Genomic DNA, 13,660 nt, shown 5'->3' with positions numbered 1-13,660 from the left:
ACTTAATGGTAAGGTCCTAGGGAGTGTTGCTGAACAAAGAGACCTTGGAGTGCAGGTTCATAGCTCCTTGAAAGTGGAGTCGCAGGTAGATAGGATAGTGAAGGCGGCGTTTGGTATACTTACCTTTATTGGTCAGAGTATTGAGTTCAGGAGTTGGGAGGTCATGTTGCGGCTGTATAGGACATTGGTTAGGCCACTATTGGAATATTGCATGTAATTCTGGTCTCCTTCCTATAGGAAAGATGTTGTGAAACTTGAAAGGGTTCAGAAAAGATTTACAAAGATGTTGCCAGGATTGGAGGATCTGAGCTGGAGGGAGAGGCTGAACAGGCTGGGACTGTTTTCCCTGGAGCTTCGGAGGCTGAGGGGTAACCTTTTAGAGGTTTACAAAATTATGAGGCGCATGGATAGGGTAAATGGACAAAGTCTTTTCCCTGGTGTCGGGAAGTCCAGAACTAGAAGTCATAGGTCGAGGGAGAGAGGGGAAAGATATAAAAGAGACCTACAGGGCAACTGTTTCCACACAGAAGGTGGTACGTGTATGGAATGAGCTCCCAGAGGAAGTGATGGAGGCTGGTACAATTGCAACATTTAAGAGGCACTTGGATGGGTATATGAATAGAAAGGGTTTGGAGGGATATGGGCCAGGTGTGGGACTAGATTTGGTTGGGATATATGGTTGGCATGGATGGGTTAGACCGAAGGTCTTTTTCCATGCTGTACATCTCTATGACTCTATGACTCTAAATGGTCACCTGTGCTCCTCACTTTCTCCTTACTAAATGGTCACCTCCAGGCATTTAAACCACAACCCAGCTTCTGTTTGGGAAACTAAAGGACAAGTGAAATATCCAGTCAGCTTTCCTTAAATGTGTTTAATAAGATTCTTAATTAGCCAAATTAACAAGACAGGCAGACATTCCTGCGTCAAACCTGATAAAAATGACTGGCATTGGGGACAGGGCCAAGAATGAGTCATGTTGGCCATACCAGTATAACTGTGAAGTATTCACCCCCATCATAAACCAGGACAGTGTCTCAACATTCATCATATTGACTTTGTTTCTGTCTCTCTATAAGTGCTCCAAAACTGTTGAGTATTTTCAGCATTTTTTGTTATTTCAGATTTCCAACATCTGCAGTATTGTGCTTACGTATTTTGTGGTAAGAAGTCTGTGTTTTGGGCCACATTTGCAGTTGATTATCCTGTTAGCTGTTTGTGAAAGCTTGCATGTGAAAGAAATAATTACTGGCGCAAGGTAGTGGAAAGTCTAAATAAGGAATCAGCAACCTGAACAATCATTCAGGTGTTGTTTCAGTGAAGATTTCCTGCAGATTCTGACTGAGATGTGATGAATGATTACTGAAATAACTCCACAGAGGCTGGTATCCCACCACCAAGTCACCCTTTATTTACATGCCTGAATCCTTGACACTGATCCAGCTCCCTCAGAACCAGCTCTCAGAGTAGACAGAATGTCTGACACTCCGGTTTTATCTGTCAGACTCTACTCCCTGATTGGACCAGATTATTAGCTCCAGTCAGGGAACTCATTTTCCTATGAGGTACACCTGGCTGACCTCATTACAATCACTACAATTATCACAAATGGTTTAGAGGATACAACGCACTCTGTCCAGTTCTGTTCCTACCATCTGTACATGATTGCTGCTGAATGTCACAATTCTTCACCAGAAGCAGTGAAAATGTCAGATTTTCGATCTGTGATAACACAGCCCCAGACTGTAATATGATTAAATGGACAGTGACTGACAATCTCGTAACTTGGAGGAATAAAAATGAGAACTTGTATATTTCTCATAAAGTTGACGTCTCCTCGAAGTCGGCAAAACTGAGGACTGCAGATGCTGGAGATCAGAGTCTAGATTAGAGTGGTGCTGGAAAAGCACAGCAGGTCAGGCAGCATCCGAGAAGCAGGAAAATCGACGTTTCGGAATCCTGATGAAGGACTTTTGCCCGAAACGTCGATTTTCCTGCTCTTTGGATGCTGCCTGACCTGCTGTGCTTTTCCAGCACCACTCTAATCTAGTCTCCTAGAAATAACCTAGTGATTTACATCATTGCACTGTCTGCAGGTAACAAAGTACATTTGGTAAATAAACTTCTTATGAAAACATTGCCCTTTTAATTCCCAACCCAACGCCACAACTTTCTGATTGACTCAGTGAGGTGTTGCAGTGAACACACAACTATGTTTTATTACCTCAGTATTTTTTTCTGAAATCTCAATTCTCCCTGACCAGGAACTCCCAGTACATTTGTTGACCTTTATAAAAATGGAACAAAAGCAAGGTGTGAATATCATATAAACTAAGAAAGGATTTTCACGGAAACCATTTGTGAAGCTACCTGGCGTACTGTTTTTCTGTGCAATTACTTCTTCCTTTGTATTGATTATTCTGTTTGTGAAGCACTTTGATTTAAGAATTCATTACAAGGATATTATCTTGCTGAGTAAACAAATGGGCTATCAAATGAGCTACTGACACAACAGAATGCTTCAGAGAGATCCTTGGGGTGAGGAAGTTAATCAGTTCACTGAAATATTTTACATTTTCAATGTCAGAGAAAGCCATTGTGTATGGGGGTAACCTAATTGGGCAGCACTTAACATTCCATCCAGTATTGCCACCTCTGCAGCACTTCTTCAGTACTGCAAAGATGTTAATTTAAACAACCTGTTCAGACATGTTGTGATACACCTGAGGAACAGGTAGGACTTGAACCTTCTGATTCAAAGGTAGGGATACTTGCACAGGGCCACAAGACTCCTCCTGCACAGATCATTAAGTGAAGAAAACAATTTAGTTCATCAACAGCAACCATCCAGAGAGATCCAAACACCTCAGCCACCAAGTGTAAACACCTAATTGTATCTTAAATGATTCGGAAGTCAGTGGAAGTGTTACCAATCACCTGTTGTAATTCTGACAGAAGGCCAGCAGAACTCCCAGAGAAATGTGATAAATGTCATGATAATGCAAGATCTAATCACGTTCTAGTCAAAGATAAATGTTCTCAAAGACAAATGTTTAGCCAGTGAGTTCTACACGTCTCTCAACTAATTTTGGCTAGAGCATTGTGGAATCCTTGTTTTTTTTCTATTCATATGTGGAAAGTGGACATCACTAGCTGGGCCAACATTTATTTCCATCACTAATTGACCTTGAGAAGGTGGTGATGAGCTGTCTTCTTGAGCTGCTGCAGTCTATTTGGTGTAAGGACATCCATAATGTCATTAGCAGGAAATTATCAGGATTTTGACCCAGTAACAGTGAAAGAATGGTGATATATTTTTAAGTTAGGGGTGAGTGGCTTGGAGGGGAACTTGCAGATGTTGGTGTTCACATGTATCTGCTGCTCTTGTCCTTCTAGATACTAGTGGTTGTGGGTTTGGAAGGTGTCATCTAGAAGCTCTGGAGGATTTCTGCAGATCACTTTGCAGATGATACTTCTGTTATTGAGTTAGCGACAGACATTTGTGGATCTGGTGCTAATCAAATAAGTTTCTTTGGCCCGATAGTGTCAAATGTCATGAGTGTCACTGGAGCTGCACTCATCTAGACAACTGAGAATCTTTCATCACTCTCCTGACTTGTGTCATTTAGATAGTGTACAGGCTTTGTGAAGTCAGGAGATGAGTAAATAATTGTGGGATTCCTAGCTTCTGACCTGCTTTTGTATCCACAGTATTCATATCGCTTGTCTAGTTCAGTTTCTGGGCATGGTAAACACCCCCCCCCCCCACCCCCCCAGGATGTTGTTAACGGGGATTTAGTGATGTAATGTCATTGAATGTCCAAGGGAGATAATTAGATTCTCTTCTATTGGGAATGGTCATTGCCTGTCTGGCACAAATGTCACTTCCCACATTTTAGTAAAATGCTGGATATTACCCAATTTTTGTTGCACTTGGTCATGGACTGCTTCAGTATCTGTGAGTCATGAATGGTGCTGAACATTGTGTAATCATCTGAGAACATTCCCACTTCTGATGTTATAATGGAGGGAAGGTCATTGATGAAACAGCTGAAGATGGTTAGGCTTACAAACCTGAGGAACTTCTGCAGGATGTTCTGGAGCTGAGATGACTGACCTCCAACAACCACACCATCTTTCTTTGTGCCCAGTATGACTCCAAACAGCAGAGAGTTTTTCCCCGATTCCCATTGACTGCGGTTTTGCTGTGGTTCCTTGATGCCACACTCGGAAAACTGTAATCTTGATGCCAAGGACAGTCACTCTCACCTCAACTCTGGAATTCAGCTATTTTGTCCATGTTTACATTGAGGGTCAGTGAGCAACTTATTTTTGGGCAAGTGATGCTCAATAGTATTGATAATGACATCTTCCATCCATCTCTTTACTGACGCTTGAGAGTAAATTGATGCGGCTGCAACTGGCTAGATTGGATTTGTTCTGCTTTTTTTGGGTACAGGACATACCTGACCAATTTTCCACATTGTTGTGTAGGTGCCAGTATTATAGCTGAGCTGGGGTTCTAGCAAGTTCTGGAAAACATGTCTTGGGTACTATTGCCAGAATGTTGTCAGAGCTCATCGCTTTTGCCATGCTATCACAATCATTTTGGCTGATGGGACTGGCATTTGAGGTGCTCTGGATCTTTGGATGAGGCTTAGTTCAAAGGAAGTCTGCTACTAACTTACTCAAAATAAGATCCAATATCAAAGTACCTACTCAATGAATAGTGTAGAACTTGCTAAAGGTAAAACAAAGTAAGTCAGAACTTGTATACAAGCAATTCCTTTCACATTCAGATTTTGCAAAACACATCACTGCAAATGAGGCTATTTTGAAGAAACTGTTTAAGTCTGAACCAAGGTGTTCACAACTTTTCGGTCATGGTTGATCCCATTTTGTGGTTCTGACTACACATCTGTGCCATCACTAAAACTACCTACATCTACTTTTGTATAATTATCCAATCTGCCCTGTGTCAGCTCAGCTGTTGCTGAAACTCTCAACTCTCCACCATGCCTTAGTTACCTGTAGATTACTATTTCAGCTAGCTTCCTATCTTACATCCTCTGTAAACTTAAGCTCATTCCAAACTCTGCCATTCATACTCAAAGGCACACCAAGTCCTGTTCAGCCTCAGGGTGTGTTCATCCAAGCTGGCTCCTGGTGAAACAAAGGTTCAGTTTTATACTTTCTGCTCTTCCAGGCCTGGCCTTTCCTTACTCTATATCCTTCTCCGTCCCAACAACTCTGAGTCTTCAGTTTCTTTAGTTCTGTGCTTTTGCATATTTTTGACTAATCATTCAACTATTAGCAGCCTGTCTTCAACTACTTTGGTCCTAAGCTCTCAAATGATCGCTGGAAACCACTCTGCCTCTATCCTTCTCTCTCTGACTTGAAGATATTATTTAAAGTGAACCTATTTGACCAAGTCCATCTGATATCTACTTGTCTGGCTTGGTCATAGATACTGCTGCAAAGTGTCTTTATGTGTTTTATTACCCGAAAAGTGCTACATAAATGCATTGTGGATGTCAGTTTCAAACTGTTGTCACTGTTGAAATTTTGGGGAATTCAGGACCTTTTTGCACAAATTCTCACAGACAGCAATGAGAGAAACAATCAGATGATGTTGGTTCAGGGATAAATATTGTCCAACATATTAAGAACACTGCTGACACTCTTTAAATTGTAGAATGAAATCTCTTATATACATCAATTGGAACAACAGTTCAACCTTAGTTTAAAATCTCATGAGAAAGACATCATTCCTGATTGAAATGTCAGCCCAGATTATGTGTTCAAGTCCTGGTGTGATGTTTGATCCTACAATGTTCCTGCTCATTTGTATCATTGAGTCACACTGGCATGCAGAAAGTCCACAATCCATTTTAGAGCAGTAAATGTTCTGACAACCACTGTTTCTGAAAGAGCTATGGATACTGGTAGATGGAATGTACATTGACACTTGAGACCAGTATAACAGAGTTGAGACATTTGCTGGCCAAGATATTTATTAGGACCTGTTTGGCTAGAAAGTCTTGTCAAGGACATAATTTCTGGAAGGTTATATTCAGACAGATACCCTGTGATAATATATTCGCCCAATATCTATTTAGACCCACACCTGGACATGACATTACAGGTCGTAATTACTTTTGGCAACTTAATCCACCTGAACCTAATCTATCAGTTTGACTGTGAAGCAACCACAAATGTGAAGTAATCCACTCTGTAAGATAAATACAAATAAGCAGATTACTTTTTAAAAAGTGATTGTGTCCTTGTACATGAGTCACAGAAAATTAAGATGTAGATTCAGCAATCAATTAGGAAGTCAAATGGAATGTTAACTGCCATTATAAAGGAATTGGAGTACAACCACAAAGTGGTTTTACTGCGATGTTTCAGAGTATTGGTGAAGTTGCACCTATGTTTCGCTTTGCTCTCCTTGTCATTGTCCTTGTACCTACTTGTCATCAAGGAAGTGCAACAAACTCAGACTGATCTCCAGTGAGGAGACATTGGGTTCACTGAGTCAATATTCTTTGGAGTTTAGAAGAATGAGAGGGTATCCAGTTGAAACTCATAACATTCTTAAGAGATTTGAAAGGGAGATGCTCAGAAAAAAAATGTTCCTACCTGGGAAATCTAAACATATAGTCACAATTTGAGAATAAGGCATTAAGGTTAGAGATGAAGAAACATTTATTCACTAAAATGCTTGTGATACTTTGGAATTCTCAACTTGAGAGAGCTCTGGATGCCTTGAGTATACTCAACAACTGAGGTTAGTAGTTATTTGGATATTAATGAATGTGGAGAAAGTGAGGTCTGCAGATGCTGGAGATCAGAGCTGAAAATGTGTTGCTGGAAAAGCGCAGCAGGTCAGGTAGCATCCAGGGAACAGGAGAATCGACGATTCTCCTGTTCCCTGGATGCTGCCTGACCTGCTGTGCTTTTCCAGCAACACATTTTCAGCTATTAATGAATGTGGGCTAGTGCAGAAAACAAGAATTCAAGGAGGTCAAACAAGATTTGACTAGGCAAAAGTGATGACTGCAGATGCTGGAAAGCAGAGTATAGATCAGAGAGGTGCTGGAAAAGCACAGCAGGTCAGGCAGCATCTGAAGAGCAGGAAAATTGACGTTTCAGGCAAAAGCCCTTCATCAGGAAGGGCTTTTGCCCGAAACATCGATTTTCCTGCTCCTCGGATACTGCCTGACCTGCTGTGCTTTTCCAGCACCACTCTGATCCAAACAAGGTTTAAGTTCAATGGCAAACTAGCCTCCAGGGACCAAATAGTGCTATTTTATTAATACTAAGATAGTGGAAAAGTGGACTGATGACTATTTGTGCTCATTTTTATTATTTGTCGAGAGTGTAATGCTGGAAAAGCACAGCAGGTCAGGCAGCATCCGATTTTAGGAGAATCAATGTTTCAGGCATAAGTTTAAGAATAACAAAAAGATGGGGTACTGGGCTAATGGTCGGATACTTGGTAGTGTGGATGAGCAGAGGGATCTTGGTGTCCATGTACACAGATCTCTGAAAGTTGCCACCCAGGTAAATAGTGCGGTGAGGAAGGCATATGGCGTACTGGCTTTTATTGGTAGAGGAATTGAGTTCCGGAGTCCTGAGGTCATGATGTTCATGGAATGCCCTGCCAGTAACAGTGGTGGACTCTCCCTCTTTATGGGCATTTAAGAGGGCATTGGATAGGTATATGGAGGATAGTGGGTTAGTGTAGTTTAGGTGGGCTTGGATCGGCGCAACATCGAGGGCCCAAGGGCCTGTACTGCGCTGTATTCTTCTATGTTCTAAGCCCTGATGAACGGCGTATGCCTGAAATGTCAATTCTCCTGCTCCTTGGATGCTGCCTGACCTGCTGTGCTTTTCCAGCACTACACTCTCGATTCTGATCTCCAGCATCTGCAGTCCTCACGTTCTCCTCATTTTCATTATTTACTTGTTTTAGATATTTGCATAGAAAATGTGGAATTAGCATATATCGTGTCTTTACATATTTTAATTATGTGGAAAAACAAATAAACTTTTCATTTGTGTAATACTGTGACTTTTACAAAACATTTTGTCCTGCTGTATAGAAAGTCAGAGTACATTGTAATATGTAGTGAAACTGGTTAGAATATTCACTGAAGAACAGGCTGTATGATACTTTATTCAGTCATCAATATACATGTAACGATGACCAGGTTATTCCCTGTCATACAGATGAGTCTTGTCGTTTGCTTACCAGTTTTGTCCAAAGTTTCTGGTTGTTTTAGTTCATTCATGAAAGATCGATGTTGTTGCTCAGACCTGAATTTCACCAATGCATTTTCTAACACCAGGAATGATTAATCAATGAAGTCAGGCAGTAGTAAAACAGTATGAAATATAAATATGAGTATATTGGTACAGAGCAGTAGATGATTCATTTGAGATCTCCAGTAGCATAGATATCAGTCTTCAACCAATTTGGTTCACTCCATGTGATATCAAGAAATGACTGAAAACACTACACACTGCAAAAGATATTAGCCCTGATAACATTCCAGCAAGAGTGCTGAAGATCCTAGTCAAGCTGTTCCAGTACAGCTACAATACTGGGATCTAGCCAATAATGTGGAAAATTGCCCAGGTATGTCACACGCATAGGAAGCAGGATAAATCCAACCCAGCTAAGAAGTTCGGCACAACATCGTGGGCCGAAGGGCCTGTTCTGTGCTGTATTGTTCTATGTTCTATGTTCTATGTTCTATGTATGTCACACGCATAGGAAGCAGGATAAATCCAACCCAGCTACTTTCTGCTCTATCAGTCTATTCTCAATCATCAAGGAAGTAATAGTAAAGGAGTCATTGACAATGCTATCAAGCAGCATTTGCAAATTAATAACCTGCTTATTGAAGCTCAGTTTGGGTTCTGTAGCATCACTTATCTCCTGATCTCATTACAACCTTGGTCCAAACATAGATAAAAGGTCTTAGCTCCAGAGTTAACATAATGGCAATGACAGTAATGTCTGGATAACACTAGCAATCCAGAGGCCCACACCAATGCTGTGAGGAAATGGGTTCATAATGACAGAGGGTGATGGTGGACAGTTGCTTTTCAGACTGGAGGCCTGTGACCAGTGGTATGCCACAAGGGTCGGTGCTGAGTCCACTACCTTTCTTCATTTACATAAATGATTTGGATATGAATATAGGAGGTACGGTTAGTAAGCTTGCAGATGACATCAAATTTGTAGGTATAGTGGACAGTGAAGAAGGTTACCTCAGATTACAACAGGATCTTGATCTAATGGGCCAATGGGCTGAGGAGTGGCAGATGAAGTTTAATTTAGATAAATGTGAGGTGCTGCATTTTGAAAAAGCAAATCGGAGCAGGACTTATACACTTAATGGTAAGGTTCTGGGGTGCGTTGTTGAAGAAAGAGACCTAGAAGTGCAAGTTCATAGCTCCTTGAAAGTAGAGTCACAGGTAGATAGGATAGTGAAGGCAGCATTTGGTATGCTTTCCTTTATTGGTGAGAGCGTTGTGTATAGGATTTGGGAGGTCATGTTGCGGCTATACAGGACATTGATGTGTTCGGCAAGAAAGATTGGATTCACCAGCGACTCCCATAAGAATAAAAAAACTGTGTAAATACATGTAAAAGAAATGTCATATGCTGAAGTGTCATTTGTGAAGGACAAAATATTCCTGTCCTTTAAAATAAAGCTTCATTCCATTTGAGACTGATATATTTACTCTGGCACTTCTCAAACTATACTCAACATAAAATGAGTGGAGATCCACCACTGGATATTGAGCCCAGCTTGTGTTCAGAGGTCCTCAGTGATCAGAATGAGGCACAAAAACCACCAAGAAAACTCAAAATGCTGGCATTTCAGACATTAAGTCACTCCAATAGTTAGGAGTGCAGCAGGTTAGCACTTGTAAAATTTTAGATAGATAGGCTTGTTAAGAAAGTAAGCCATTTAATTGTCAACATAGAAAAAAGTTAACAAACCAAGATATGTGTGATACTACTGCAACTTCAATGCAATTAGTCAATTAACTCTACCACAGACTCAAGCAAAGAGCATAAAAATGTGAAAAAAAAATATTTAAATGAGAAAAATGGATACTTTCTCATTATTAATAACTGACTGCATATACACTAACTGCCTGGAAAAGAAAAGAATGACCAATTATTCCATAAAATGTTCTTGTTAGATCAAACACCTGCTATACTTACCCACACTACATCGCATAAGCCCCTAAAGAATTGATACACTTAAAAGGTACAGATAGCAACACACACCACATGGTGATCAGCCGGAGATCTAAAGATCTAATTTGGCAGCTCCAGTCTCAATGTGGTAAACATGCTGGTCACTCAAGAGATGTCAAGGAAAGCAAACATTGCTGATTGCTGAGGACAGTGAATGCAATGTACCACATGACAACACTCGACAGTGAATACTTCAAAGACACAGAAAGCTTTTCAGTCCTGGTAAGAGAACTGCTGGAACTGATGGAATCTGCAGCTCCAAGATAGAGGCTGCGTGACAAGGCTATTATGTGAGAGTACTCGCAAATCCAGGTTTTTTTCATGGATTCCTGGTCCAGCATTTATTGCTCATCCCTAATTATCCAGCAGGCAAGTGTCAACTAAATTGCTGTATGTTTTGAGTCAGATACAGATCAAACTGGATAAAAATGACAGATTTCTGACCCTAAAGAACATTAGTGAGCCAGATGGGTTTGTGTGACAATTTGAGTGTAATTGCTATTAGGTTACATTTCTTTCATATCAGATTTTTGTTGAATTCAAATTTCGCCATGCTGTGCTGGGGTTCAACACTCCAGTATCCTAATTAAAGCAGTATCTTTTTCTGCTTTAAGTCCATAGTACAAAAGTAGTGGTCTTTATATTGTAAAAACCCATCTGGTTTACTAATATCCTTTAGGGAAGGAAGTCTGCCATCCTTACCTGGTCTTGCTGAAACATGACTCCAGACCCACAGTAGTGTGATTGACTCTTTACTGACCTCTGAAATAGCCCAGAGAGTCAATTAGTTCAATAGCAACTTGGGCTGAGCAGTACATGCTAGCCTTGCCAGTAATACCCACATTTCATGCAAGAATAAAAAAAGCAGGGACGAGATCAATCAACACAGACCACTTCAGGTGTGTGGTTCCGAGTATATTTGCCAATAGCAAAAGATATGCTTCCCTCGTTCCAGTTTACACAGTCTATTAACTCCACACAATGCAACTGAAAACATAACTAATGATTTGCATTCTCTGGGATATTGATTCTGGTAAATATGTATTTACTTTTTGAAACAAAGCAATTAAAGTTTTATTTCAAAAAGTAGCTCCAGTTTCAGTTACAATTTAAACCAGATTATTTTCAGTGACATTTTCTGTCAATTGTGCTTAATTTGCAGGCACAAGGTGAAGCTGAACGTACATTCATTGTGGAAGTCCTGTCGGGCTGTTTACAGTACAAGCCACTGCTCAATGTGGTAGTGTCTGAATTTTATATGCTAGATGGCAGGAACTTTCTGCGATCGGAATGCAATCTCTACGTGGGTAAGAGATGTTTGAGCAGTTTATGTAAAGTCATTTGTGGCAGCTGAATTTGGAGAAGAGATATTTAGCGCACTATTAGTTCAGCTGGTTAGCAGCTCAGCAGTGCAGGCAACAGAGATCTCAGATTTAACCCTTGGTCTTTGTTGAATTACCTGCTGTCACCCACAGTCCATTGGCCTCAATGTACCCTTAGTATTTCTGACTTCTCCATTCTGAGACAGTGATATCCACATCCCTCGAATGCCCTTAAAAAAGGAGCTACAAGAGAATAAGTCACCGAGGGTCCTACTGATATTCACCAGTTGACCTTGCCGCCTACCCCCCAATTAATCTGCACCCATTAGTCCATGGGGAACCAAGGTCAATTAGCACATATGAGTAGGAACTTTGGTGACTTATTCCCTTGTAGCTCTTTTTTTAGATGATGAGTGATGACAGGATGGGGGTCACCATGTTTCAGTGGCCTAAAAATTTGGCAACACTTAAGATCCAAGTCCATACATGAAAGAATGGACCTTTCACATGAGGGAATTTCCCAGCCAAGAGCCAACACTTTCACAAGAAGAGGAGAGGAGAAAGTTGCAGCAGGAATGCCATTCTCACTGACTGCTTGAGTTCTGTGTATGGTGTGAAACATGTTCCATGCAACATGTTACCTGGAGGATTTGTGTGCTGAATTGGAATTGATATCTCTTCAGAATTATCAAGAGAAGTGTATCATTGCTAACCGACTGACAATCCTAAATTGGTTGTCAGTACAATTCTTAGCACATTCAGGATTATCCAGAAAAAAATTGTCTGATTGCAGAATTACATCTACTGCAAAGAATTACACTGACAACGAATTTAAGATTGTCAGTCAGGCTCACAGGATGCCACAGTTGCATGTGCTGCATATATCAAAATACAGGGCCTTGCTCTTTGTGGACTGAGACAATGTGCATGCATGGAGATCTTTTTCAACTCAACTAAATAGGTGACAGCTATTTGTTAGTTCATTTCTCAGGACAATCAAATTTACCCAGGTTTGTTTGAAATCTAAACAAAGCCTGGCTGTTTACTGTCAATCATCATTAGCTGTTGCATTTTCAATGGCATAACCTGTGGCAAAGTGGCAGAGTCCCTACCTCTGAGCCAGGAGGCCCATGTTCAAGTCCCACCTGCTCCAGAGATGTGTTGTAACATCTCAAGCAGATTGATCAGAAAACATAAAACCCTGAGGAACTCCTGCAGTATTTTTCTGGGACTGAGATGATTTGCTCTGTGACCATCTCCCTTTGTAGCCATGGGTGCTTTTGACTAGTCAGTACTCTCCATAATACTCTCCAGGACTCCCGCCCACCTTCCGAGGACCCCTTCGCCCACCTCTAACACACTGCATCCACCTGGACACCCCGCGCTGGCCTATTACCTGCCCTCGACCTCTTCATTTCCAACTGCCGCCGGGACATTAACCGCCTCAACCTGTCGACCCCCCTCCCCCACTCCAACCTCTCACCCTCACAACATGCAGCCCTCCAACCCCTCTGCTCCAATCCTGACCTCACCATCAAGCCAGCGGACAAAGGGGGCGCAGTGGTAGTCTGGCGCACTGACCTCTACATCGCTGAAGCCAAACGCCAACTCGAGGACACATCTTCCTACCGCCCCCTTGACCATGACCCCACCCCCCATCACCAAACCATCATCTCCCAGACCATACAGAACCTCATCACCTCAGGAGATCTCCCACCCACAGCTTCCAACCTCATAGTCCGGGAACCCCGCACTGCCCAGTTCTACCTCCTTCCCAAGATCCACAAACCTGACCACCCTGGCCGACCCATTGTCTCAGCATGCTCCTGCCCAACTGAACTCATTTCTACCTACCTCGACACTGTCCTATCCCCCCTAGTCCAGGAACTCCCCACATACGTCCGAGACACCACCCACGCCCTCCACCTCCTCCAAGACTTCCGCTCCCCCGGCCCCCAACACCTCATCTTCACCATGGATATCCAATCCCTCTACACCTCCATCCGCCATGACCAGGGCCTCCAAGCCCTCCGTTTTTTCCCCTCCAGACGT

At 41.8% G+C, this 13,660-nt stretch overlaps 1 protein-coding gene across 4 annotated transcripts in view; it reads left to right on the top strand.

Annotated features, from left to right (window-relative positions):
- cfap99 (cilia and flagella associated protein 99) overlaps positions 1 to 13,660 on the top strand; it is a 142,508-nt gene that overhangs the window by 35,836 nt on the left and 93,012 nt on the right. For all 4 annotated transcript variants that reach the window (XM_043704129.1, XM_043704116.1, XM_043704124.1 and 1 more), the window contains exon 3: positions 11,449 to 11,593. In XM_043704129.1, the coding sequence (XP_043560064.1) occupies positions 11,449 to 11,593 (145 nt within the window). The remainder of the gene's footprint in view (positions 1 to 11,448; positions 11,594 to 13,660) is intronic.

The sequence above is a fragment of the Chiloscyllium plagiosum genome, chromosome 2 (assembly GCF_004010195.1).
Source record: "Chiloscyllium plagiosum isolate BGI_BamShark_2017 chromosome 2, ASM401019v2, whole genome shotgun sequence".
In the NCBI taxonomy this organism is placed as follows: Eukaryota; Metazoa; Chordata; class Chondrichthyes; order Orectolobiformes; family Hemiscylliidae; genus Chiloscyllium; species Chiloscyllium plagiosum.
The sequence above is the reverse complement of the archived record's forward strand: the minus strand, read 5'-3'. Positions and strand labels throughout refer to the sequence as shown.